This window comes from Budorcas taxicolor, chromosome 2 (assembly GCF_023091745.1).
Source record: "Budorcas taxicolor isolate Tak-1 chromosome 2, Takin1.1, whole genome shotgun sequence".
Classification (NCBI taxonomy): Eukaryota; Metazoa; Chordata; class Mammalia; order Artiodactyla; family Bovidae; genus Budorcas; species Budorcas taxicolor.
Window position 1 is genome coordinate 8,498,770 of NC_068911.1, and position 24,429 is coordinate 8,523,198.

General features: G+C 56.4%; 1 protein-coding gene across 4 annotated transcripts in view; it reads right to left on the reverse strand.

Moving 5' to 3' along the window:
- The window catches only part of DTX2 (deltex E3 ubiquitin ligase 2), a 34,361-nt gene that overhangs the window by 5,449 nt on the left and 4,483 nt on the right, over positions 1-24,429 (reverse strand). For 3 of the 4 annotated variants that reach the window (XM_052656387.1, XM_052656394.1, XM_052656378.1), the window contains 5 exons: positions 16,874-17,228; positions 13,631-14,267; positions 7,603-7,703; positions 2,640-2,780; positions 19-92 (listed from right to left, as the gene is read on the reverse strand). In XM_052656387.1, the coding sequence (XP_052512347.1) occupies positions 19-92; positions 2,640-2,780; positions 7,603-7,703; positions 13,631-14,267; positions 16,874-17,141 (1,221 nt within the window). In that variant the 5' untranslated portion in view covers positions 17,142-17,228. The remainder of the gene's footprint in view (positions 1-18; positions 93-2,639; positions 2,781-7,602; positions 7,704-13,630; positions 14,268-16,873; positions 17,229-24,429) is intronic. The other variant, XM_052656402.1, reaches the window with a different exon arrangement.

The following is a 24,429-nucleotide window of genomic DNA, read 5'->3' on the forward strand; positions in this document are numbered from 1 at the left end:
AATCCCCATGACACGCACCTCCTCCGGAGCCGTCTTCAACTCTTCGGTGTAGTTTCTGATTACCTGCTCTGGCTCTGGCTTTGGGGACCCTCCTAGGAGAGAGAAGAACATAAATGGTGTCCTGAGGAGAACGAACTGGAGACGCTGGGAGAGAGGAGGACAGGGAGCGGTCCAAGCTACCAGGAGGGAGGTTAGGATGGCTCAGACAGGAAGGTTAGTGTGCAGGAGAGGAGAGAACAGGCCAGCCGCAGAACAGTCCAGAGCTCCACCGGGGGCGGGGCGGGCGAGGGGCAGCCCCAGGAGCCCTGGAGGAAGAGAAGCAGAGACAGCAGCTGGCCATGGCCTTCAGGAGCCACAGGCGGGGCCTCAGCCACGGCCCCGCGCGCCTTCACTCAGGAACCCAGACCCAGGCTTCAGAGGACATGCAGGAGGGTCAAAGAGCAGCTTCTAAACAAATGCTCTGGAGTGTGTTCTGGCCAGGTGATTTTACTCAACTTTCAATATTCTCAGAAGAAAGTCTGGGTAAGAGAAGTAAGTGTTCTGAGTCACATGTACAGTGCACGCCCACCCTGCAGGGACATCTGTGTGCACACTGGCCGCAGGGAACAGCCACAAGGCCACAGCCAACCACTGTGCTCTTGGGCTTGTCCCTGGACTGGGGTGCCAGTGACCCGCCTCCTCGATTTCTCAGCTGCCCACAGCTCCATCTCCCCGCCTCCTCCTCTCGAAACCTCCTACCCCTCTGTGTGCACCTGGGCATGAAGCTGGGAGGGGGAGGCCCTGCACCGAACAGGCCCCACCCCAAGGACAAGCACCCCCTCCCCACCTCCCCTCTGCAGCTCGAGAGTCAATCAGCAGAGTCACAGAGTGGTGGCAAAACAGGGGCAGAGGGAGGGACGGGGAGACCGGCCCAGTCTGAGAGGGCGACGCCGGGAGGTCTGCCTGCCTCAAGTCCGGGGGAGCTCCTGGTCCCAGCCTCTAAGACCAGAGGGGCTCTGGCGTAAGCCCAAGCTCCCAGCTATCAGCCTGTGGCTACAGAGACTTACAAGTCTGAGGGCTCAACAGCAGGAGCCCCGCTCTAGACCAGAGGAGGCCCGGTGACAGGCAGGAGGGAGCGGAGGGGTCAGGGCTGGGTGAGGGCAGGATGGAGTCTGGCTCTTGGGCTGGGACCAAATCAGGTCACCTCTGAGTCTCAGGTCACTCATCTAAACAGTGGACCTGACGCCAGCCCTAGGGGTGAGCACTGAAAAGGCATTAGCTGCTAGGACCTGAGAGGCAGCCAGAAGCCTAGGGAGACCAGGCACCCCCAAGCACACGCACACACATCCCCAGACACAGACCCCGAGGACCCTGACTGCTCACTGGAGAGAAAGCCAGACCAAAGCACAATCCCCACCAGCACCAGGTGGCCAGCCTAGTACCTGGAACTCTACTCTGAGGGGAGAGACCTTCCAGAAAAGCCTGGTCTAAAAGGCCACTTTGGTGACAGGCCAGTCTCCAGCTGAACCCCAGAACCCCTTCGGCAAGGCCTGTCTCAGCACCCCGTCCTCTCCCGCCTCCCCGCACCCAGGTAGCCTTTCAGAACTGACGGTAACTCTCCATGATCCACTTTTCTCAAAAGAGGGCCAGCCAGGTGACCGCCTACCCCACGAAAGGACATCTGAGCCCAGGAAGGCCAGAGGGTCTGCTTTGAATGCCATGTGTTTTCAGAGCAAACCCCGAATGTCTCAGGAAGCAGCCCTACCCACAGATCCAGCCCTGAGGCAGAGTAAAAAGAGGGGGCAAGGCTAGGCGTGGTGATGGCAGCTGGGCACTTAGGGAGCCCTTTCCTGGCTTCCCTCCCCTCACTCCTCCCGACGGTCAGACAGGCAGTGAACTCGATCAGAGCAACCGTCACCATGTGCCAGGCACTGCCCCTGTGCGTTTATTTCCTCTTCCTCCCACAACCGGTCTGCCGGGTAGGAGGCCCACTGCTCATGAATACGGAAGCTGGCATGAGATCACAAAGCTGGTGAGCGAGCGCTGCAAACCCAGGACTGGCAGGGCCAAAGCCCTGCTCACGCCATCCAGAAGGTCCCTGAAGCAGTCACTTGTCTGGCCCAGTGATGGCAGCAGAGCCACAGTTTGGAAATGACAGGCGCAGAACTTACTATGCAGCAGCCCCTCCTCTTGAATTCTCGTCTGACTCACACAGCACCTTGTAACAGTTCTGAAACCCCTTCTCCTCTAGCCATGTGACAGGAATGGCATGGTCGTTGGGGACCCCTCTAAAGCAGCCCCACGTGGGCTGACCCCTCCTGAGACACACAGTGGCCCCAGTGGAAGGGACAGAGCTGTCCCCCCTCCTGAGCGTCATCTTGCCTCGAACTTGTGTTTACAGTCACTGAGTCTTCAAGCACAGGCCCCTCACGCTTCCACTGCAGCACTGAACTCTGGGACTCAGAGGGGAGTGGATTTCCAGGGGCCAGGCTTGCTGCCGACGGCAGGGAGGGCCACTGAGCCCATCACCACCCGCAGGCGAGAGGAGGGCGAAGGGCCGAGGTGGTCAGAGGAGAGCGGCGGGTACGGGAAGAGTCAGAGGCAGCAAGACTCGGAGGAGGCTGAGCAGAGGCCAGAGAGTATTTGTGAGCAGGAACTACCTTTCATGGACATTTTCCTCAATCTCTTAACTGAGCTGTGACTTTTAGAGGCCAGACAGGAGGCGGGAGGGCTGGCAGGCTGGGGTGCGCAGCTAAGACACACAGGGAGTCCAATGGCTGACATCAGAATACTCGTCATGCCTACACGGGGTGCGAGATCAGACATGCAGAGGGGAGAAACGTTAGAAGGAGCCGTCCGGCTCGTGACTGCCACAAACCCCGGCTGCGCCCAGGTGGCACTGTCGATGGCCGTCAGGACTCGCCCATCTCCCTGGGGAATCCAGCTGCTCGAGGCTACCAGGGCCCACCCAGACCAACAGGGCTGAGCTCAGCAATCAGTGAAACGCCGGCTCGTGAGAGCCCCGGCCCCAAGTTCCAAGAGGGTCTGAACAAGCACCCCATCAGCCTGTGCTCGGAGCATGCAGGTGGGGAGGCCGTGGCTGCAGGAGGGCAGAGGGCAGAACGCCACCCCAAGACGCGTCCAGAGCGGTTCTGCGGGGGGGGCGCCTCTCCATGCCAGCGCGAGGAAGGAGAGCAGAGGGCAACACAGCAGGGTGCAGCCAAGCCATGGAAACGCGGATGGTCCGGAGCTCGCGGGCCTCCCTCTGTGCCCCCTCGGCCGAGCCCCCGCAGCCCCCGGTCGCCTGGCCCCCCATGGGGTGCTGCCTGTTCTCCATGCACCACCCGGCCTGTCTAGGTGCCTTCAGAGCCATCACTGGGGGAAACAGGCAGGAATCTTGCCCCAGGGCCTGCCTCCTCACCAAGGTGTCCCCATGGCTCCTGGGACCGCTCCTTGGGAGCAGCTACGGCCCCAGGCCAGAGCTCCCTTCTCCGGTCCCCTCAGCCGAGGCTCAGACAGCTCCTCTGGCTGTGGCGGGAGCACAGGGGCGGCCCACAGCGGGAGAAGCGGCAGCAGGCGGCCACCCCTAATGGACTATCCAATCTTATCACTCCTTCCCCGATGCCTGCAGGGCGGATGCCCCACTCCTCAGCCTGGTGCTCCACCCGCGCCCTAGCTGACCCTGCCCCGTGCTCCCTGAGAACCTGGAACCGGACACGTCCTCCTGCTGGAGGCACCACTCCTGCCACACTCTCGGCTGCTCTGCGGTCCACAGCAGCCTCCACCCTCCCCTCCCCGTCCCTGGAGCACCTCCTGCCCCGGAGAGGGGCACTGGGCTTCCCCCCCGCCACCCCCTTAGGGAGCTAACAGGTATTCAGAATCTGGCCTGCGGTCTGGGCACCGTGGACAGGGCAGGCGGGCCCACTGCCCACTCCAGGGGCGATCCAGAGCAGCCAGAGGAGAGCTGGCCCAGGGCTCCATCAGGCCCCACCGTGGCCCCCGCTGGAGAACAGAGGTTCTCAGCAGAGCCCACACGCCCAGCACAGGACAGCAGCAGAGGCTGGCGGCCCAGGCAGCGCTGGGCGCACTGTGCTGGCGGCTCCACAGGAGACACCAGAGTGCCCATCAGAACACCGAGTCTGGACGCTGGGCACTTGTTCAGCAGGCAGTGTGATGCCACAGCATCCCAAGGTTGTTCCTGGGCTCCAATGCGGCTCCCTTGGGAGCTAAACATTCGGTGGCCTGGATGACCAGCAGGCACGGGGTGCAGACAGACGGAAAGAGAGCAGTTCCTGGCGGGAACCCAGGAGTTGTGTGCGCTGACTGTGGTTTATTCCCCCAGAAGCCACCAGACCCTGCCATCAACCAGACCCCTCTCCCAGCTGCCCCTCCTTGACCACCCATCTAGAATGGCCACGTTCCTCCAGCTCATCTCCTCCACTCCGCTCCATTCTCAGCACCAGACGTAACGTGGGCTTCTGTCTTCGTGACTGTCTTCCCTGGTCACAGGGGAGACCCAGCCTCTGCCTGCTGGGGAGCAGACATCCCTGAGGCCACGCCATCAGCCCCGCGAGAGGCCAGCGTGGACAGTGCTGCTGCTGTTTCTAACGAAGGACCCACTCTTCCTCATTCCAGCCACAGACAGTGAGTCTCAGTTCACACGCCTGCAGAGAAGCAGCCCTGGCTCTGCCGGTCTGCTTTCTTGTGAAAAAGTGTGAAGGTCATCCCGCAGCCAACACATCACAAATGCGGCATCCAGTGGAGAGGATGGGGGGAGGGCCACAAGGGGCCATCACAACTTCCCCAAGAGCCGGGGCTCAGGGACGCAGCCCCTCAAACTCCTAACATCCCCAAACAACTGTAACAGGGCGGACAAGCACAGCTTTTCCTGCTCTCATCTTGGTCTGCCAGAGCCCCCGGCAGGTCCCCACACCCGGTCAGACATGTGAACACCCCCTTTCTGACGCTCAGCGTTGGCCTTTCGTCTAGTGACTGGGCTAAGGTGCCAGCCTACCCTCCTCCTGCCCTGGCCTTACTAACCTGGCTTTGAGGCTATTACCCCTCCCCCGGGGCTGACAGGCCTTGGCAGGTCCTGGCAGCGTAAAATGCAGACACTCCTCCTCCCTTGCTGGTTGGGAGCCTGGCCCCGGCCTGAGGGGCCCGCTCCTCCCCACGGTCCTGAGGAAGGGGCCCTGGCCAGGCGGCAGGCAGTGAAGCCATCTCCCGAGGCACCTGGCAGACGGGGAGGCGGCCCCTCCTCCAGCGCAGGGCACACGCAGCCCTTCGGCAGCACGGCCGCTGGCCAGGAGCCTGCCTGAGAACCCCCGCGCCCAGGTGCTCACCTCAGTGCGGCACGAGCACTCCCAGATCCATGACCAAATCCACAACCACTGCCCAGCTGAGACGTCTCTCCAGCCCCCACTTCCTGGGGGTGGGCCGGGGTCCCTGGTCCCCTGGAGCCCGACACAGCTGCCCCAGCCACAGCGCGAGCCAGAGCCCTGCGTTCAGGGCAGGCGGCGTTCGGCCAGATTTGTCTGCTCTTTCCTCGCCAGGAGCCACTCCTGAGCTTCAGGGTCTGCCTCCCTGACAAGCAAATGGGAGGTTGAAACACCTCCAGGATGGCTCTGAGCGCAAAGGTGGTGGAGATACAGAGAACAAGGCCGAGAGGGGGCCCCAGCCTCGAGAGCTCCTCAGCACCCTGGCCACTGCAAAGCTGCGGGCAGAAGCAACCATGCTGGCATTAGGCCCTCAGCGACCGCAGAGCTGAATGGGGCTGGGCACCTGCAGGCCGGGCTTGCTCCCACAACCTCTCTCCAGCAGTACGTGTATGTGCGTGCGCACACACACACACACGGGGCTGGGCACTTGCTCCCACAACCTCTCTCCAGCAGTACGTGTATGTGCGTGCGCACACACACACACACGGGGCTGGGCACTTGCTCCCACAACCTCTCTCCAGCAGTATGTGTATGTGCGTGCGCACACACGCACACACACACACACACACGGGGCTGGGCACCTGCAGGCCGGGCTTGCTCCTGCAACCTCTCTCCAGCAGTACATGTACGCGCGTGTGTGCACACACACACACACACATGGGGCTGGGCACCTGCAAGCCGGGCTTGCTCCCGCAACCTTTCTCCAGCAGTATGTGTATGCACGTGCATGCACACGCACACACAAACACACCCCCATCTGAAGCGCCTGGGCTATGTGAGGCCACAAGACGACCTAAACTGGGCAGGAACTATCTAGTCATCTTTGCTCGCTGTTCTCTCTGCCCCACCAGAGGGCTGATGGCTGAGCAGGGGAGTGTGTTCCAAAGGGCTTGCTGGGCAGCGTGTTCCCTCCCGGGTCCTTCCTGGTCCTACTCTCTTACCTCCACTACATCTCTGACTGGTCCTCCCATGTCCTTCAAGTGCTCTTCTTCCTGGTGGTCCACCCAGTCTCTATAAGCTCGCACACTCCTGGGTGAGCAGACACCCCCCTACTCCACCTCACACTGCTCTTCTGAGCTGCCCATCCAAATCCCCCCGCCTCCAGGACAGCTCCACCGGCCACAGCCACAGCCATGAACCCACCAGACTTGGGAGCAGCACAGTGTCATAGCGAAGAGCCCAGATTCTGAGGCCAAGAACGCCTGGGGCTGAATCCCACTCTGTCCAGGACAGGCTGCCTGGCCTTGGGAGGTTTCTGGAATTCTTAGTGCATCAGTTTCCTCAAATGTAAAATGAGAATCAAAGTTCCTCCCCCCAGAGCTGCTATTGGGATGAAATGAGTCGCCTCCTTAGTCACAAGGACTTCTCTGTCAGCAGCACACACCAGGCCTCATTCTATTCCTTCCATCTCACAACCAGTCCAATCACTGAGTCAGAAACCCTTACCACCATCCACTGCCGCAGCCCTAGTCAGTGGTCAGCTGGCCTGGGGCGCGAAGCCTGGGTCCACAGGGCCACTCCGCCTCCAGCCTGGGCCCCTCCAACCCGCCTGTGCTATCACAGTGACTCACCCAGCACTCGGACTGCCTAGCTCCCCCTCCGGCCTCCGCCTCTAAATGATGGCGGTTCACCAGACGCCTCGGTGTACCTTGCCATAGTTTACATTCCCTCTAAGTTAAAAAACAACTCTCAGTGGCTTCCCATCACCCACAGAAGGAATTCTGAAAACAGTTCAAAGGGACAGGGTTAACAAACGACCTAGTGAGACACAAAAGCCACTTGCTCAAAACATGAACTCCAGCCAAAAAAGTTGGAGGAACTCCCCAAAGGGGCCCTGTAGGGAAATGCCTAAAGCATGTCGGAACAGAAAAGCGACTCCTGAACCATAACCCAAGGTGATGTGAAAACGTAAAAGACGGAGAAAGTCGGCACTGGGCACCCACCATCATCAGGTACGACCCCCTCAACACTGAGACAAATGAGGGGGCACCCAGGCTCACTCACAGGGGGCGGGTCACCATCAATGAAAAAGGCGCTGCCCCCCAAGGAGCCCCTGTGGGTTTCCACAAGAACACAGAGGGTCAGAAGACCCCCTCCCCACAATCTCCTCCCCCTTCCCCACACATTCCCCGCCCCCAAGTCCCACCCCTGGCAGACATGTCTGGACCGGAGACCACCTGCCTACCTGCGAGGGCTTGCTGGACCCGGCTGGGCTTCGGCATCTTCATGGGCACCGTGGCGGGGACGCTCTGGGGGCTGCTCGCTGGACCGCTGGGCAGGGAGGCACTTGGGGAGAAGAAGGGGACAGAGCTCAATGTGAGGAGCTGACTTTGCAGAAACAGCCAGTGAGGAAGACACTGGCGCTGCCAAGGCCCCTTTGTGGTCTCACTTCCCCACAGCGGCCTCTGTGCGCTGAGGGCTTCTGGTTTCTAAGAGGAAAGATCCCGACGAAGAATATCTCAAAGGACGGGCGAAGAGGTCTGATGGTGATGACTCGAAAGCACTTCCTCCGTGAAAATCAACCAATAAAAGTCAGACTCCAGGTGGGGCACTGGGCAGGGGCGGGACACTGGGCAGGGAAGAGCACGGCTGGGGACAAGACTCGTCTTCTCACGTGGTATGGAGAACGAAGCGCTAGCTGCCGCAAAGTGCTCTCCTGGACAAGACTCTGAAGACAAATCACCAAAATGAGGACTCTGCGGTACCCAGAGCGGAAGTCCAACAGAAACCACTCCTAGTGGTCAAGACCACCACCACCAGCACAGTAACGGGACAAACATCATCAGGAACTCCAAGAAAAGATGTTCTGAGAAAGAAATTAACACCCTTTTTGTGGTTTCTGCCAAAACAGCATAACCTCAGTCTAATCATGAGAAAACATTTGATGAAACCAAATTAAGACCATTTGACAAAAGTGACTCTTCCAAAGTGTCAAGGTTATGGAAGATGAAGTAAGACTGAGGAGCGGTTTTATCCAGAGGAAGAGAGGAGGAATGACAACTGGATGGAGAGTGGGTTCATGGACCAAGAAGAGAACACCACAGAAAAAACTGATGAAAATCGGAAAAGTCCTTAGCTAATAGTCCCACACCAGTGATGAGCCTTTGGTTCTGGCAACTGCACTACAGTTATCATGAAAGGTGTTAACAAAAGAAGTCAAGTGACAGAGAGATGGAAATTCCACTATTTTTGTAACTTTCCTGTAAATCCAAAATTAGTTTAAAATAAAGGAAAAAAAATTTTTTTAATGAAGGTCTTGCTTCCCACAGTGACTAATTCCAACTCTCTCACTTGGCTTTAAGCCATTTTATATATATGTGTATGTGTGTGTGTGTGTGTGATTATATTTCTATTTTTTCATTTTTTAAATATTTGTTGATTGATTTGACTGTACTAGGTCTTAGTTGCAGCATGTGGGATCTAGCTCCCTGACCAGGGATTGAACCAGGGACCCTTGCACTGGGGGCTCAGGGTCTTGGGCACTAGACCATCAGAGAAGCCATTATATTTTTAAATGGTAATAAATCCATGCCAGTATGGGTCGTGGGGAGCCCCATACTGGAGACGGCTGATGCAGATGGCCCGAGATGCCTGCTACTCCCTCCTCGTCCCAGCGACTGTGTCCTCCAGCCCTGCTCATGTTCAAGATAATACAAGACGAAGGGTCCGCAGTCCCTAACTGGGGCTCCCCCAGGACAGGGCCTGGGTTCACTGGGCTCAGGCCACAGCCAGAAGCTGGAAAGATGCTCAGGAAACGATGGACGCCTCCAGCCTGCTGTGCTACCCTCGCAACGGCCAACAGCCCAGCAGCCACCTGCTGGTGGCAAATGCTTCTGGGAGCTCCTCCAGCCCCCTGCCTATCGCCAGCCTCGGGGCACAGATGCCGCTGGTGGACGCAACAGGGAGCTGGCTGGTTCTGGTCCACATCAGAAAATCTCAAACTGGCTGGTACTGGTTTTCACTTCTGGACTTTACGCTTCCTGCCGCCCATGTCTACCGTCAGCCCCAGGGGGACAATGGAACCGGGCCTGGATGCTCTGCTAAAGTGGTGGGGGAAGAGCTGGGCATGCAGGACACCCGGCTAAGGCTTTGGCCCCACTAAGCTGTTTAATTTGAAGCCACACTCCACCCCCTTCCTGAGTGTGTTTCTTCAGTTCTCAGGTTCTAGAAGTGAACGACTTGGAGAAGATACAGTCCTTGGAGGCGTCCCTCACTTCCTAAGCCAACTCAACAGGGAGCAATGGGCCAGGAAACGGGAAAGCCAAAGCCTGGCTCTGCTGCTCCAAGGGGCAACCCAGCGGGCTGGGCACCACAGGCCCAGCAGGGCCAGGGCAGCGGGGTCTCCCCCTGCCGGTGAGAGGCCCGTATCTGAGAGAGAAGTCCGAGGCTCAGCTTTTACCACAAGAATGAGAGCAGAAAGCAGACAGGCAGTAAGGCTTCCAACAGGCAGCTCACCAGGGAAGTGGGACCAGGAACCGTCCAAGTTCCATCTGCCTAGGGGTTTCCCGGTGTCACTGCCCCTGTGACTTTCCCCAGCTCCTCCCCCATACGTTTCTCTGCTGTGATCAGAAGGGAGAGAGAAAGGACCCAGCGGTTCCCACGATGGGGACTCTGAGGGGCAGACAGAGCCTCGGAGGTCACAGATCCCCCCACACTGTCTGCTAAGAGCTCAGACTGAGAGAATGTTCCCTGCTGTGGGCACCGTTTGCCCATGAAGTGCCCTTCTGAGAATTCCTTCCTGTCAGCCTCCTGCCTGCCTGTTGGGTTCCTGGGTCTACCTACTAAGCCCTCCCTGCCTTTCCCATCTGAGAAACCATCTCCAGGAGCTTCCAAGTGGAGGTGAGAACACAGACAGATTCTCATCTTCTACTCGGACAGGATTGGATAGTCCTGGACAAGGGGCAGAGCTAGGAGGCAGGAGAGCAAGGCATGCAAAGCCTCCCTCCAGCTCCCCACGGGGGACCCTCTGAGCATGTGCGGTACAAGATGCTTCAGGTGCAGACAGAGCCTGGGGACCCCACGGCCAGCGGCCACTGCGGGGCACGTTGAGTCCCCCTTCCGAGCTTTACTTTCTCTCTCTGTAACATGAGAATAATCCCCCAAGGCCCCCTGGGTGGCTGCCAGGCTCAGTGTGCAGCAGTATGATCCAAACGCCCGCTGTGTCCCAGGTCCCAGTGGAGCGAGGCAGTTCTGGAGAGTTGTGGGGCCCTCACCAAATCCTGACCAACACAGCCCTGTCAGAGCAAAGGGAAACTTCTGCAACTGCCCTGGCCAACTTGGTAATTTTAAAAGGGGAAAAGAGAGACGTAGAGAGAGAACAGAGCTGAGCCGAGGGCTCACAGTGAGCGAGTCAGAAGTCAGGTCCCGCTGGAGTCCAGGACCCCAATCCCACAAGTTTAAAGAGCCTGACTGACAGCAGGAGGGAGCAGGGCGCAACTTTCCGAGGCTGGGAGAACAGCAGCGACAAGAATAGAGTAGATGGACGAAAATGAGAGCCATTTTCCTAGGCCGGGTGAGTGCAGGGGCAAAGACCCCCGAGGCCTCGCTACAGTGAAGCTGCAACAGAGGGCTGCTCGTAATCACCGCCCCGAGTCAGCAGAGAGCTAACACCTGTATTAAACAACGGCACACCCGCTATTAAACAACGTGTGCGTGACACATTTTGGAAAGTCTTCCATCCAACATCACTGAAACACAAGTCCTGGTGCTTAAAGGGATAAACTTCAGCTACCAGGAAATTTACTTAAACCCGGAGGCTCAGTGACAAAGCACGCGTCTTCCTGATGGATTACTCACTCAGAGAAAGGCTCCTGGGGCACGAGGCGGGTCTGTCAGCCAAGGGTTTACCCAGATTGAGCAGGAAGGGATTTGAAACTACATGGGTTCCAAAAAGAGAACCCACAGGGGCTCCACAAATTTTCATTTCGCTCACTCACAGGTCCTTCCCAGGGGCTACCAGTAAACGCTGCTGGTTCCCAGGTTTCCCCAGTCCGTGGCGCTGCCCACCCCATCACCTTCCCCTCCTCACACCTGGTGACTTTAACCTGATGCTGCTGATGTTCGCTCGGCCTGGAGAAGCTGCACCACAGCCGCTGGAGAACTGAGGTGCCGAGTGTTTTCAAATCCTCCCAGCCCGGCTGGGTGAAGAGGTCAGGGGTTAATCAGACCCCCTCTGGCTCTACAACAGCTGTTCGAGACAGCTGACTATAGAGGGCCACACAAGTTAGATGGGGAAGACTGACCCCTGCCAGTGAAAGACGCCCCTCCCGCTCCTGAAGGGATGGTCCAGGAGGTCAAAGTGAACCCCCCGTCAGGAGGCAGGCCCCTCTGACCCTGCTTCCCCTACCAGAGCTGGCTGGCCCAGTTCCCACCTGGTTTACAAGGCAGGGTGGCAAGGCAAGCAGCAGCACACACGACCAAGCAGCAGAGGTGAGGCTACCTGGCCCCGCAGCCTTCCCTTCTGCAACCTGCCTGGACGGGGCCCTCAGGCTGGGGAGGGGAGACTCCAGAGAAATCTCAGGGGAGACCAATGGGAGCCCCGTGCCAGAAGAAAGCAACAAAGCCCAAGTGGTCGCCTGGCTCCTCCCAGAATCCCAGCTCTAGAACCTTCTAGAAACCTGCCTCAGTTAATGCGTCAGCACACAAGCCCCAGGAGGCTGGGCAAAGCTGACAGAGTAGTAAAAGTGGCTTCACCCTTAGTGATAACCCTTCTGGGCTGGCAGATATGACGTGTTTTTCTCTAAAATAGACTGACCCACGTACTGGAAGGGGCCTCACAGGGCACTGGGAAGGACTGGGCTGGCACAGAGCCCAGCATGCTTATGTCTCTGGAGAAGGCCCAAGCCTTACCCATGCTTCCAATTCCCAGACAGACCTCAGATCCATGAGCCCCAACTTCAGAAAGGAAAAGACATGCAGGAAGACACCGGGACCCAGTGGGCCCACCCTCTTCTCTGCTCCGGCAGCCTCTGCACGCACCCATCAGGACGCCCTGTCTTTCTCTCACTCCATCTTTCAAATGGCTTTCAGAGCTCCACATGCCCCACGTGTCCCGCAAGGGGCCTGGGTTTGAGCCCAGCTCTGCCACGTCCTGGCTGTGCTGCCAACCCCGCCAGCCTCAACATGCTCCCCTGGAATCTGGGGACATCACCCACCACAGGCTGCTGGGAGGATCTGGGGAAACCGAGCCTGGCTGTAACAGGTGCTCGGTGAGCGAAGCTGTCACTGTCTTATCAAAGCCAGACGGGTCCTCTGGAAAAAACACTAGAGGCCCCAGAAGCTGCCAAGGAGGTCTCACACTGGGAAGCTTTGGCCCTCCTCGTGGTCAGGAGGGCTGGGATGGGTGAGCGAGGTGGCACCAAGATGCTGAGTTTCCGGGGAATGGGGCAGCCACAGGTCCCCATGTCCAGTCACCGCCTGCTGAGGCCACCCTCTCTCAGAAATCTGCCCCCATCCCGCCCACCACTGTGAATCCTCAAAACGTTCTGCAGGCCCCAGACTCTCAATAATGATCAACGCTGAGGCCCTTGGTCAGGGACAGGTGTCTGAGCATCCCAGAAGCATCCACCACTGGCCACTCCAGGGTTTTCCCACTTTGAAGTGTCACCTAACTTAGATGGGGCCCATTTCCTCACTTTCTCAGGGTGCCCTAGGGAGCCGACTGTACCCCAGGGGCCAGCACAGCAGCCAGCCTACATCACCTGCTGCCACCCCACACGCTCAGCTTTTTGCTCTTTCCTCAACCAATTGTTAAACACCAAAACTGGGCTCCAGCCTTCCCCGCTGGGCTCGGGGAGAGGACTGGCCCTTCTGTGTCTGTGATTTCAGGGCCAGGCACACAGCGGGAGTCAGTGAAATGTCCTCGTGTACCCAGCTGGGGCACACACGCACAGCCAAAGGATCTAACTGCTCAGAGAGCCTGATTCTCCTGCGCCAACGAACAGATCACTGGGTGTTAACCCACGTGGCAACTACCAGCACTCATGCGCCAGAGGTCGTGGAGGTTGGGGGGGACACAAGGCTGCGGATGGCCATGGTCCCCTGGCACCATGTGACACACGCAGAGGACATGAGGAAGTAGTGGGGACCACCAAGGAGGCAGGCGCCAGATCTTCCCAGCACTGGGGGAGCCTTCCCAGCTGAACAAGGGCGGAAACCCAAGGCCCTGACAAGGCACATGGCTGGACACAACAGCCGTCAGGAACACAAGATACCTGGCTGCGCGGGTGGCGGACGGTCCTGAGGGCTGGTGCTGCAATGCCAGGTGGGAGAGGCTGGAGCGGCAGAGGGGCGCGCTCCCCAGGGAGGACGGCGCCCCGGCCCAGGGGTTGGTGGTGTTTAGCCTGGGCGCAGACCTGGCCCCGGAGAGGGAGGGCTTGTTGTACGGAGCAAAGGCCTGGTGGGTCCCCCAAACAATGGCGGTCCTGTGGGGGGGCTGGGGGACGGGGTAGGCGGGGAGGTTGGTCATGGAGTGGCGGTAGCGGCCTGACACGGGGCCAGTGGTACCACCGCTGAGGCACTGTTGGCAAGAGCAGGCCACGCCTGTGTGGCCTGGCGGGGCGATGATGGTGGTCACCGGGTACGGGGGCCCCGCCTGGCGCCGCACACTCCGGCAGAAGCTGGAAGTCTTGTTGGTCTGCTTGTGGGTGGCATAGTTGACGGTGTAGTTGTACCCCAGGGGCGCCAAGTCCACGAGCTGGTTGCCCCGGGCCACCTGCTGCTCCAGGTAGTCGCAGACGCTGGCCTCGTAGGCCGTCCAGGAGTTGTCGTCACCCAGCCACTCCCAGATGACGCCCCGGCCGGGGGCCGAGTGCTGCGGGAACAGGTGCCTCCGCACGGCCCGCATGGTGCCTGTGTTAAACGGAGGGACGCACGTCAACAGCTCATCTGCCGGCCCCTCACCACCCTCAAACCAGGGGGGTTTAAAATTCTCTTTGTTCCCTACAGCCAACATAAGATAATGTGATCACAGTCTATATACATGGGTCATGCTGCTGTCTGGCCTAAAGGCTGACACTGATGACTCTCTCCAAATTTGGGATGAAAGGTAGAGAGCACTCTCTGTGCAAAGAAACTGCGGACCAAAGGGATGAAGTGGCAGAGGGTAACTGGCCTTCCTCAGCGGGACTAGGGGACGCTGGACGCTTAAAGACCAGCTGTGGCTCAGGCTTGACGAGGCTTCTCAAAACATTCCTAAAGGTGAAACCTGTGTGGGCTGACTGAAGAAACCGGAACAACAATGTCTGAAGAAGATGAAACCATCTATAATCCAACCACCAAGCGGAAAGCACACTTCATATACTGCAATATATTCCTACCCGTCTAGTCTTCTAAGCACATACGTTTAGGTGCAGCTGACAATCAGTGAAAACCTTTCCTATTTCCATGTACTATGCCGTAAGTAGTTCTTAGGTCTCTAAGACTCTGTGAAACTCATTTACTTTTTTTGTAATTTTTTTTTTGGGCCCCATGGCATGTGGGATCTTAGTTCTCCCACCAGGGATGAAACCTGTGACCCCTTGCAAAGTGGAAGCGCAGAGTCTTAACCACTGGACAGCCAGAGAAGTCCCAGAAACTCATTAACTTTTACAGACTTTTCTTACATGGATATACGTGGATTCCCTTGGACTTCTCAGGTAGCAACTATTAGGAGACACCTGTGGTTAGCTTATATGAATAAACCAAATTGCATGATTACGGAAAGGAGAAAAGGGAAAAATCAATTTGGGCCATGCTTCCAACAGTACTTGCTGAAAGATGACCACTGGGATTACCCTCTACCTGGTCTCCTGACCTCAGCAGCCAGAGCGATATATTTAACTCCCAAATCAGATGACGTCACTCTTCTGCCCAAGTCCTCCCTGGCCTCCTCCTTTCAGAAGAAAAGCTGAAGTCCCTTCAAGGGACAGAAAGCCCTGCACAAGCTGCCCTTCCCCCTGGCCTGTGCCTGGCTCTTCCTGGTGACCAGGCCACGCAAGCTCAGAATAACCTCTCCCTACACTTCACACACCCTCAAAAACAGAAACACTCACTGACCCAACCATACATGGGTCACGAATTATTTATCTTGCTCGCTGTCTTTCTTGATGACTGCAAATGTCATGAGGGCTGGGACTTTTATCTGCATCTGCTGCCTGGAAGCCCGAGTCCTCACACCCCCGAGAAGGCTGCTATGGGATCAGAGCCGGATTCTTCAGGCTGTGCACCAGTGCATTTTGGGCCAACAGTTCCTTGTCGTGGGGCTAGTCCTGAATGCTGTAGGGTGTTTATTTTGTAGCATCCCAGGCCTCTCGGAGAAGGCAATGGCCCCCCACTCCAGTACTCTTGCCTGGAAAATCCCATGGATGGAGGAGCCTGGTAGGCTGCAGTCCATGGGGTCGCTGAGTCAGACACGACTGAGCGACTTCATTTTCACTTTTCACTTTCATGCATTGGAGAAGGCAATGGCAACCCACTCCAGTGTTCTTGGAGAAGGCAATGGCAACCCACTCCAGTGTTCTTGGAGAAGGAAATGGCAACCCACTCCAGTGTTCTTGCCTGGAGAATCCCAGGGATGGGGGAGCCTGGTGGGCTGCTGTCTCTGGGGTCACGCAGAGTCGGACACGACTGAAGCAACTTAGCAGCAGCAGGCCTCTACTCACTAGATGCTGGTATTACCCACCCCACAGTCCTGACAGTCAAAAACGTCCCCACACGTTGCCCAGTGTACCAGGAGACAAAGTCACCCTCAGCTGAGAACCACTAATTTAGAGGGACAGGCACAGCTCTGGGAAGAAGCTGGCGGCCCTATTCTCGGTAACGCTGATCACTGCTGCTGCAGCTGCTCAGCCGCTTCAGTCGTGTCCAACTCTTTGCAACCCCATGGACCGTAGCCTGCCAGGCTCCTCTATTCGTAGAATTCTCCACGCAAGGACACTGGAGTGGGTTGCCATGCCCTCCTCCTGGGGATCTTCCCGACCCAGGGATTGAACCCAGGTCTCCTGCATTGCAGGTGGATTCTTTACCACTGAGCCACCAGGAAGCCCCTACTATTAATATTCACATAGGAAAGAAACATGAGTGCACAGGAGAGTGGAGTAACTACCCGGGAGACACAGCTGTCCTTCAGGAGCCAGAATTCATCACCAGGCCCTCTTCCCTAGCACGGTGTGCCACCCCCATGCTGGCTGGCCTGCTTGCCTGCTGCTTGCTAGACCTTGGAATCTCTACAGGCAGTTCTGCTTTGGGAGGCAAGGGCAAGGGGCTGGGACGGCCTCTGCACTGTTTCAAGGCACCCTGTACTACAACGCGGTACCTCACACACTGTGTGGAACCTGCTATCACTCAGCATCGCCTCCTGACCCTGTGCATTTCAGAGGCAGGATGACGCTGAGTCAACTCTGTGACCCGAACACAGGGCACAATGCCCGGCCTGAAGTAGACACCTAGACACACGCTAGAGGCAGGAAGGGTCTTACCAGTGTCCTGGCGGAACTGCGTCCAGCTGGGGAGGTCGATGATGTAAGGAGCCAGCGAGGGGTCGGCTTGGCCTAAGGGGATGCTGTGGGCCAGGCTCCCCAGTCCGAAGCGCTGGCCCTTCTGCTGCACAAACTGCTGCTCGATGTAGCTGCAGACGGCGGCGCTGTAGGGGTGCCAGGTGCCCAGCCCGTCCTGCCATTCCCACACGGCCACTGCCACCGGGCTGGTGTACACCTGAGCCAGGGAAGGGCTTGGGGCCATGGCCATCTTCCCCAGGACTCCCCGACTTCCCCAACGGGTTCAGACCACACTGGGCTGGAGTCTCGGGTTCATTGCCCAGTGCTGCCAGGAGACCTGTAAAAAAAGACAAGCGGTTACCCACACTCACGGTGGCACTGCCCGGGTCAGTCTGGGTGAAGAGAAAAGATCGTGCTTTTCCAGTCACTTTTTCCCTAATACCTTAAAAGCTTCGTGAACCAAATACCTCGCCCTGTCTCTCTGCTCAGGCAGCCAGTAAGAATTCAGTATCAACCTAGCAGGGCTCTTGCCTCTACATATGTCTGGGAAGACACAGTGACTGAATTCTCAGTGCTAACCATCAGCCCTGCTTCTGTCCTTTTACCAATACTTTCCCTCTGGCCCAGCTACTAAGTGTATCTTTCGACAGCATATTTTCACGAGCTGCCTCAAATCCTTCGGGGACTGGGGCCATGAGGACGCTTTACACCTGTGTGGGGATGCCACGGTTTCCAAAGCAGGTTTGTTAAGATACAAAACAATACCTGCTGTGTTACAAATCAGAAGAAAAAAAAAAAAAAAAAAACCAGAGCCTCAGAAAGGACCAGGGGCTCAAGGGCAGCCCGGGGTCAATGGCAGAGCAGGGACTCAAAGCTGGGGTGGGTACCAGCCCCACCCAGGCCTCCAGGGCCCCCTGGGCTCCCACACCATTAACCGTGGAGCCCGAGACGGACATCCAAATCCCTGGGCGCCGAGGTCCTCCCTCTCCGGCCTCTCTGAGCCCCACCCCCGAGTCCTGGGCCTCGCTGACCAGCGGCCAGTTCCAGAGACTTTACACCCATCTCCCAAGGCCTCCTCCCGGTCACCCCCGCCTAGCTGCATCATTCGGGGTTTTCCCAGGCCACCCATCGCATGAACTTCTCCTCCACGGCACCATGGAATATATACGGGGGTGATGGCGGTCCCGGTCTTTCTGTCCCCCTCAGATGGCAGACACCTCATGAGTCGGCCTTGTCGACAGCCCCATCACCAGCCCCAGCACGGGCCATGTCACGCAGCATGAGTTTGACAGGGATTAGCTCCGAGCACAGCTGAATTCAGGAGCAGATGACGATTCCTGTGCCTGCAAGTGTCTGAAGGAGAGGGGGGCTGTGGACACACAGGGTGGCAGTGCCCAGAGCACCAGCTCCAGGGGTGCGAGGGGAACAGGGCCGACGTTCAGTGACAAACACCAGAGGGACTCGTCTCAGTTAAGTGAAACACTGTCAAGGCGGTATTTCTCCCACTTTATGGACAGGAAACTAAGGCTCCAAGAAGTCAAGGCATTACTGAAGGCCACACATACAGTGCTGAGTGACAGCAGAGTGCAGACCCAGATCAACCCGAGCTCATGACCTTTCTCTCAGCAGGGAAAGCTCAGTCTGGGCTCTACATCGAGCTCCGCTTTCAGGCCCCACTTAGGGAGGAGAGGAGGGGGCAAGAAGCGGAGGGAAAGAGGAGCCTGCGTCTCAAGCCGTGAGCACCTTCAGCTGTGACGTCCACGGAGGGCCCTGGTGCCAAGAGGGTCCCAGTTACGGGATCTGCTCCAGTTCCCACACAACCCCCTTAAGCACAGGCATCGAATTTTGTTCCCACTTAGCAGAGGAGGAAACTGAGGCCCTGGAAGTTTCAGAAATTTGCTTACATGGCCACTAATGAGGCCGGGACCCTGGGCTTCCGCTGCTGTCCCCGAGACTGCGCTCCAGCAGGGTTTCCGTAAGAAGGCTGAGACCATCTGCCCCACGAGGAAGGCAGACCTGGGGCAGCACGTGGAAAGGAAGGGGCATGGGCTCTGGTGCCCACACACCACTTACTCGCGGTGCTCCACTCGTCTTTTGATGAAGGTGGCCAGCCCCTCCCAGCCTGACTTCCCGTGGACACGGCCACACCACCCTCTACTCTAAGCGCACTCCTCAGAGACTCACACGGACAGGTGTGCTAAGGCACCAGCAGGTATCAACAGGCCTGGGCCTCCCTCCCTTTCCCTGACCCCTCCATCCCATCCCTGCCTACCCCTCGAGTCTGGGGGAGGAGCGGTGGCCCAGGGCGGCTCCGTGCTACCTGAGAGCACAGGCGGTGAGTCAGGCCAGAGATAACTCTGAGCACACCTGGGGGAGCCAGGCCTGCCCCTGAGCTGCAACCACTTCAACAGATGCACACCTCCCACCCTGAAGAACCAGACCCGGGATGCCCTTGAGACGGCTGGAGGGTTTATTAGCTCAGCGCCTGCAATTAGAGGTCCCTGGAACAACATCCAGGTACAAATCACAGGACTGGTTTCGGGGCCAATTACTCCTGAGCCCAGACTTTCCCCCAGCACCTCCTGACAGGCATCACTCATTTTTCAGCCAGAGGGGGAGCCTCCCAGTTACCAGCACACGTGATATGCTCCAGCATGTCCACACATCCCCAGGTGAACCAACTTGGAGAAGTCTGCCAAACAGCCTGAGAATTCCACTTGAGAACCTCAGCTAGAGCTGCAGACTGCAGGCACACCACAGTCCAGGCTGGCAGGGTCCTGGAGACCCAGAGATGAGAAAGACCCAGCACACGGCCCCTCCGTGACCAGCCGCTGTCCCCACTAATACAAGGCCTCCACTTTTTGTCCAGCTGCATCAAATCCCAGCAAGTCCCAAAATATCTGGAGCCGATTCCCACCTCCCAGCCGTGGACCCTGCTGCCCGTGTCCCGAGTCCCATCCTCTCCGCATCTGAGCCCCCAGCAAACTTGCCCATTTTCCCAGGCTCAGCCAGAGCCCCTTTCCGAGCCCTCCGACCAGGTGCTTGCCAGAAAATGCTGACTCCACCCTCCTGTGCGTCCTCACCGCATATCCTGCTTATCTGAACCGGACCACACTGATTGGTTTCAGTGTCTGTCCCCCCTCCCACACCATCCTAATGGGAACTCCCAGAGGGCAGAGCCGAGGCTGACCCAAAACTGGAGCTGCAGTTCTTCAAACACCCCAAATCCTAGAGGGGCTGAAACACACATAACAAGCGAGGAGCACCTTTCACTCCAGGGGCCTGGGGCGGGGCCCAGGATGCCCATTGCTGTTCCCCCTCAAAGGCAGCAGTTACACACACACAGCAGCCAGTCAAGGCACCCATTCTCTGTTACAGCCTCAACCACCCCCAAGCCACAGTTCAAAAACCTAATTTGTTTTGGCTCTTAATGATGGGGCTATTTAGGGTGCTCTTAATTATGAAAACTATTATTCTAATTGGTCATGGGAAAAAAAGCCTCAGTCTGGGGGCCACCTAAATACTTTACAATAATGGAGTAAGGGAATTCTGAAATAAATTATGGTACATCCCAATGATGGAATGTGAGTCTTTAAAAGGCTTTCAGACCTAGGATAACTCTCCTGACAAATAAAAAACACAGGGTATGTAAGCACGCACACTGTGCTCTCAGGTAGGCAGGTGCACCGTTTACTGAACATCTACTGCAAGGCAGGCACTCTGCCCAGTGTCCTGTCATCCTGCTCTCTCAACCCTCAATCGCCCCTGAAGGTAGAAATTATCCCCATTTTACAGACGCAGGAACTGAGGCCAAAAGAAATAAAAAATGTATTCAAGGTCAGGTGGCCAGTCTGTGACACCATGAAGCCCATGTTCTTTCTACCTTATATTAGCGAATTTTCAAAAGGTTGGAAGGAACAAATCTTGACATGTTACTAGAGGCGATGGAGTTGAGTATGGGATATACGTTCTTTACTTCTCTCTATACTGGCAGATGTTCTACAACGATCATATTACTTACGATGATCGGACCAGAATTATCTTTAAAAAATGTATTAACAACTTGACCCCAAGAAAAACCATCCTGCCTTCCCTTGCATTCTTCCCTCAGATTTAGCCACAACCAACCCCTTCCCGGCCCCTGGTCCCAAGGCACAGCAGGACCCTGCTGTTCTACCAGAGAGGTGTTTGACACAAAAGAGAAGAGTTACGTGTGTCTGAGAGTCCTTCTATTCCTAGGGGATTTAGGAAAGCTTTAGAACAAGATCTGAGCTGACACAGGAATCCGAGTGAAACTCATCCCGCCTAACTGTGGGCCTCCAAGTCGGGGAGCCACACGAGTGGATCCTCTTACAGTTGAGGCCTCCAGGAAAAAGGCCCCAAGCGTGGTTTTAAACTGGTGCCCAGGCTGAGGGATTATCAACGTGCCAACATGTGACGACCCATTTCCTCCCCCTTGAGTCCCACTGAAATACGAAGCGGCCTAGCCCAAGCCTGAGTGGGCACACACAATGATCCTGGGACAGTCACAGCCCCTTTCCTGGGCTCAACTGCTCAGGGGGTTAGATGGGTTTTCGAGCCTTTTATAAACAGCAGTACCCTTTTCCAAATGTGACCGTACACCTCCCATCAATAACACAAAATGTAAAACGTGGGGTGCTCTACCACAGAAGGTACCCTCTATTTCCGAATCCGAGAGGCCTAGGAAGCTGCTGTGCAGGACAGAGGCGTCTGATGGGCACGGGTTGGAGACCAGTGAGACTGGGTGACCTTAAGCCCTATTTTCTAAGCTGCCTCTCTTTCGGGTGCTTTCCCAGAAGCACGGGCCTGCAACTTCACACTCCACCAGCTGACACGGTAAGCATGACCAGTAACCAGAGCATGACCTTGAAAGACCTGTTATGGGCAGCTGGCCACCCGGGCACTGTCAGAAAGCATTCCCATGGACCTGGGAAAGTCGAATCCTGTGCAAAGACATATCAAAGAAATGTTCTCCTTTGCTAGACGTGTTGTTTTTAACACAATGGAGTATTATTTTTCTGCCTCTCAAAGCCATAAAAATAACTTAATTTCAATACACAGTCCTACAAGAGTACACGGAGAAGTCACACTGCTGGGAAGGATAAACCCTTCCAGAAAACAGTCTGGTAATATGTATCAAGAGGTTTAAAAATGTTCACTCAGGGGACTTCCTTGGCGGTCCAGTGGTTAAGACCCCATGCTTCCACTGCAGAGGGCACAAGTTCAATCCCTGGTCAGGAAACTAAGATCCTGCATGCCCCATGGTGAGGCCATCACTTGCTTTGACCCAATCATTAAGAAATCTATCTAAGGAGATTAGAGGAAAACGTCAACATAAAGCTATTCCCCACAGCACTACTTTAACTTGGTAAAGAGAAGTAGAGAGAAAACTCAGTAGAAATGTACCCAAATGCTAACAACCGCTGCCTTTGAGTGGAGAAACTGCAGGAGACCTTCTGTTTAACTTCTGAACTTTTCCCATTTTTTAAAGTGAGAAAGTTTTACTTCTGTTATCAGAAACAAACCTCTACAATGCCCACAACTTTCAAAAGATCATAAATAGGAACTAAACCCCCACCGCTGTTAACCTACCATCCTGACTTTAGACGGCCACTCCCGTCCCAATGGGGTTTCATTAACAGGCCTGTCAAAGCACCATGGTGCCTCCTTGCCAAGAGACACACACCCCACCCCTGAGTTCCCAGAAAGTGCAAAAAAAACACCATCCAAGGACCTGGATTATTACAACAGGAGCACTGCAAGGTAGGGCTTTGGTTTAGACAAGGGATGGCTCCATCAAGTGCCACTCAGACCTTACTAGGCTCCTGAAGGATGGAAGGACTAACACTTGAGTTGTCCCTTGCACACTGGGGCTGCAAGACGGAAATGACAACTCCTCTCCTGGCTTGTGCCTGTCTGGGCCTCCAAAGGCAGGTCTGAGCAGACTATCCCAAATGGGGTTCCGAAAGCCACACAGTATCCAAAGGGTGGGCCCCGGTGACCGACAGTTGCTCCATGGACAACCTCCTCCACCAGCACCAAGAACCCGCTGCCCCTTCTTTGGCCAGGAGCAAACTGACCACCCACAGGTCATCAGAGGGCTGAGCCCTGGTTCCCAGGCCTACCCTGAGGCCAGAATGTGGGAGACGAGGAAGCAATGGCAGGCACAGTGGCCAGCAACAAGAGCTTACTATGTATACCAGGCCAGTGCTGGCTAAGTATCTTCTAAGTGTTCTCACTTAATCTTTACAATACTGGACAGGGTATTATCTCTGTTTTATAAATGAGAAAACTGAGGCAAAAGATAAGCAAGTTGCCTGAGAAGTCACAGGTACGTGCTGTGCTGTGTTCAGCAGCTCAGTCGCGACCGACTCTTTGTGACCCCATGGACTGTAGCCCACAAGGCTCCTCCATCCCTGGGGATTCTCCAGGCAAGAGCACTGGACTGGGTTGCCATGCCCTCCTCCAGGGGATCTTCCCAACCCAGTGATCGATCCCAGGTCTCCCGCATTGCAGGTGGATTCTTTACCATCTGAGCCGCCAGGGAAGCCCAAGAATACTAGAGTGGGTAGCTGATCCCTTCTCCAGGGGAACTTCCCAACTCAGGAATCGAACCGGCGTCTCCTGCATTGTAGGAGGATTCTTTACCAGCTGAGGTACGTGGGAAACCCAGTCACAGGTTTCCCAAATCAGTTTGCAGAGAGAGAAGTTGATGTGGGCAAATCAGCCTGCCAGATGTGTCTGCTCAGCCTACTACAGTTTGTAAATTTTACAGATTGAGCCAATGTTTTAAAATTAGGATAAATCAGTCAATCAATCCAGATTTCCAGCTTCTCTTGAAAACCAGAAAACCTGGCAACGTTTGCAGGGCTGACCCAGATTCATTATCCAGCTAGCAACAAGCTGTACCCCTGCGGTGGCCGGTATAGCTCTCAAGGTTACCAGTTACTATGACTCCCCAGGGCAGGGCCAGCAAACCTTTTCTGTAAAGGGCCAGAAGGTACCTATTGTAGGCTTGGCAGAACATAGGGTGTCTGTTGCAACTACTCAACTCTGCAGTGTGAAAACAGTAATGGGCCACGTGTAAACTAACTCATGTGGTTGTGTCCCAATAAAACTTTATTTACAAAAACAGGCTGTGGGCTGACTTGGCCCGTGAGCTATGGCTTGCCAGCCAAGCTGTGCTCTCACCGTCCGGATAGTTGAGAAGTACTTCTCGGAACCCGTTTCTCTTTTAAAAACTGGGAGAATGCTTATGGCTCTGGCGAGCTCCCCTGTGGCACACCTGCGCTCTGCAGACACGTAGGGCTTCGCCCAACAACCGAGGGTGAAACACAGCACCTGAGAGCACGATGGTGGCATGTGGCCCGGGCCTCCTCGGGAAAGCCCAACTGCTTCCCAGAGCCACACCTTTCCTGCATCGGGCAATCAGGCCCTGGTCTGCCTCTCCTCTCTGCACTCCCCCGTGACCCTCTTATCTGTTCCCACCGCTTCAGTAATCCCACACACGCTGATCG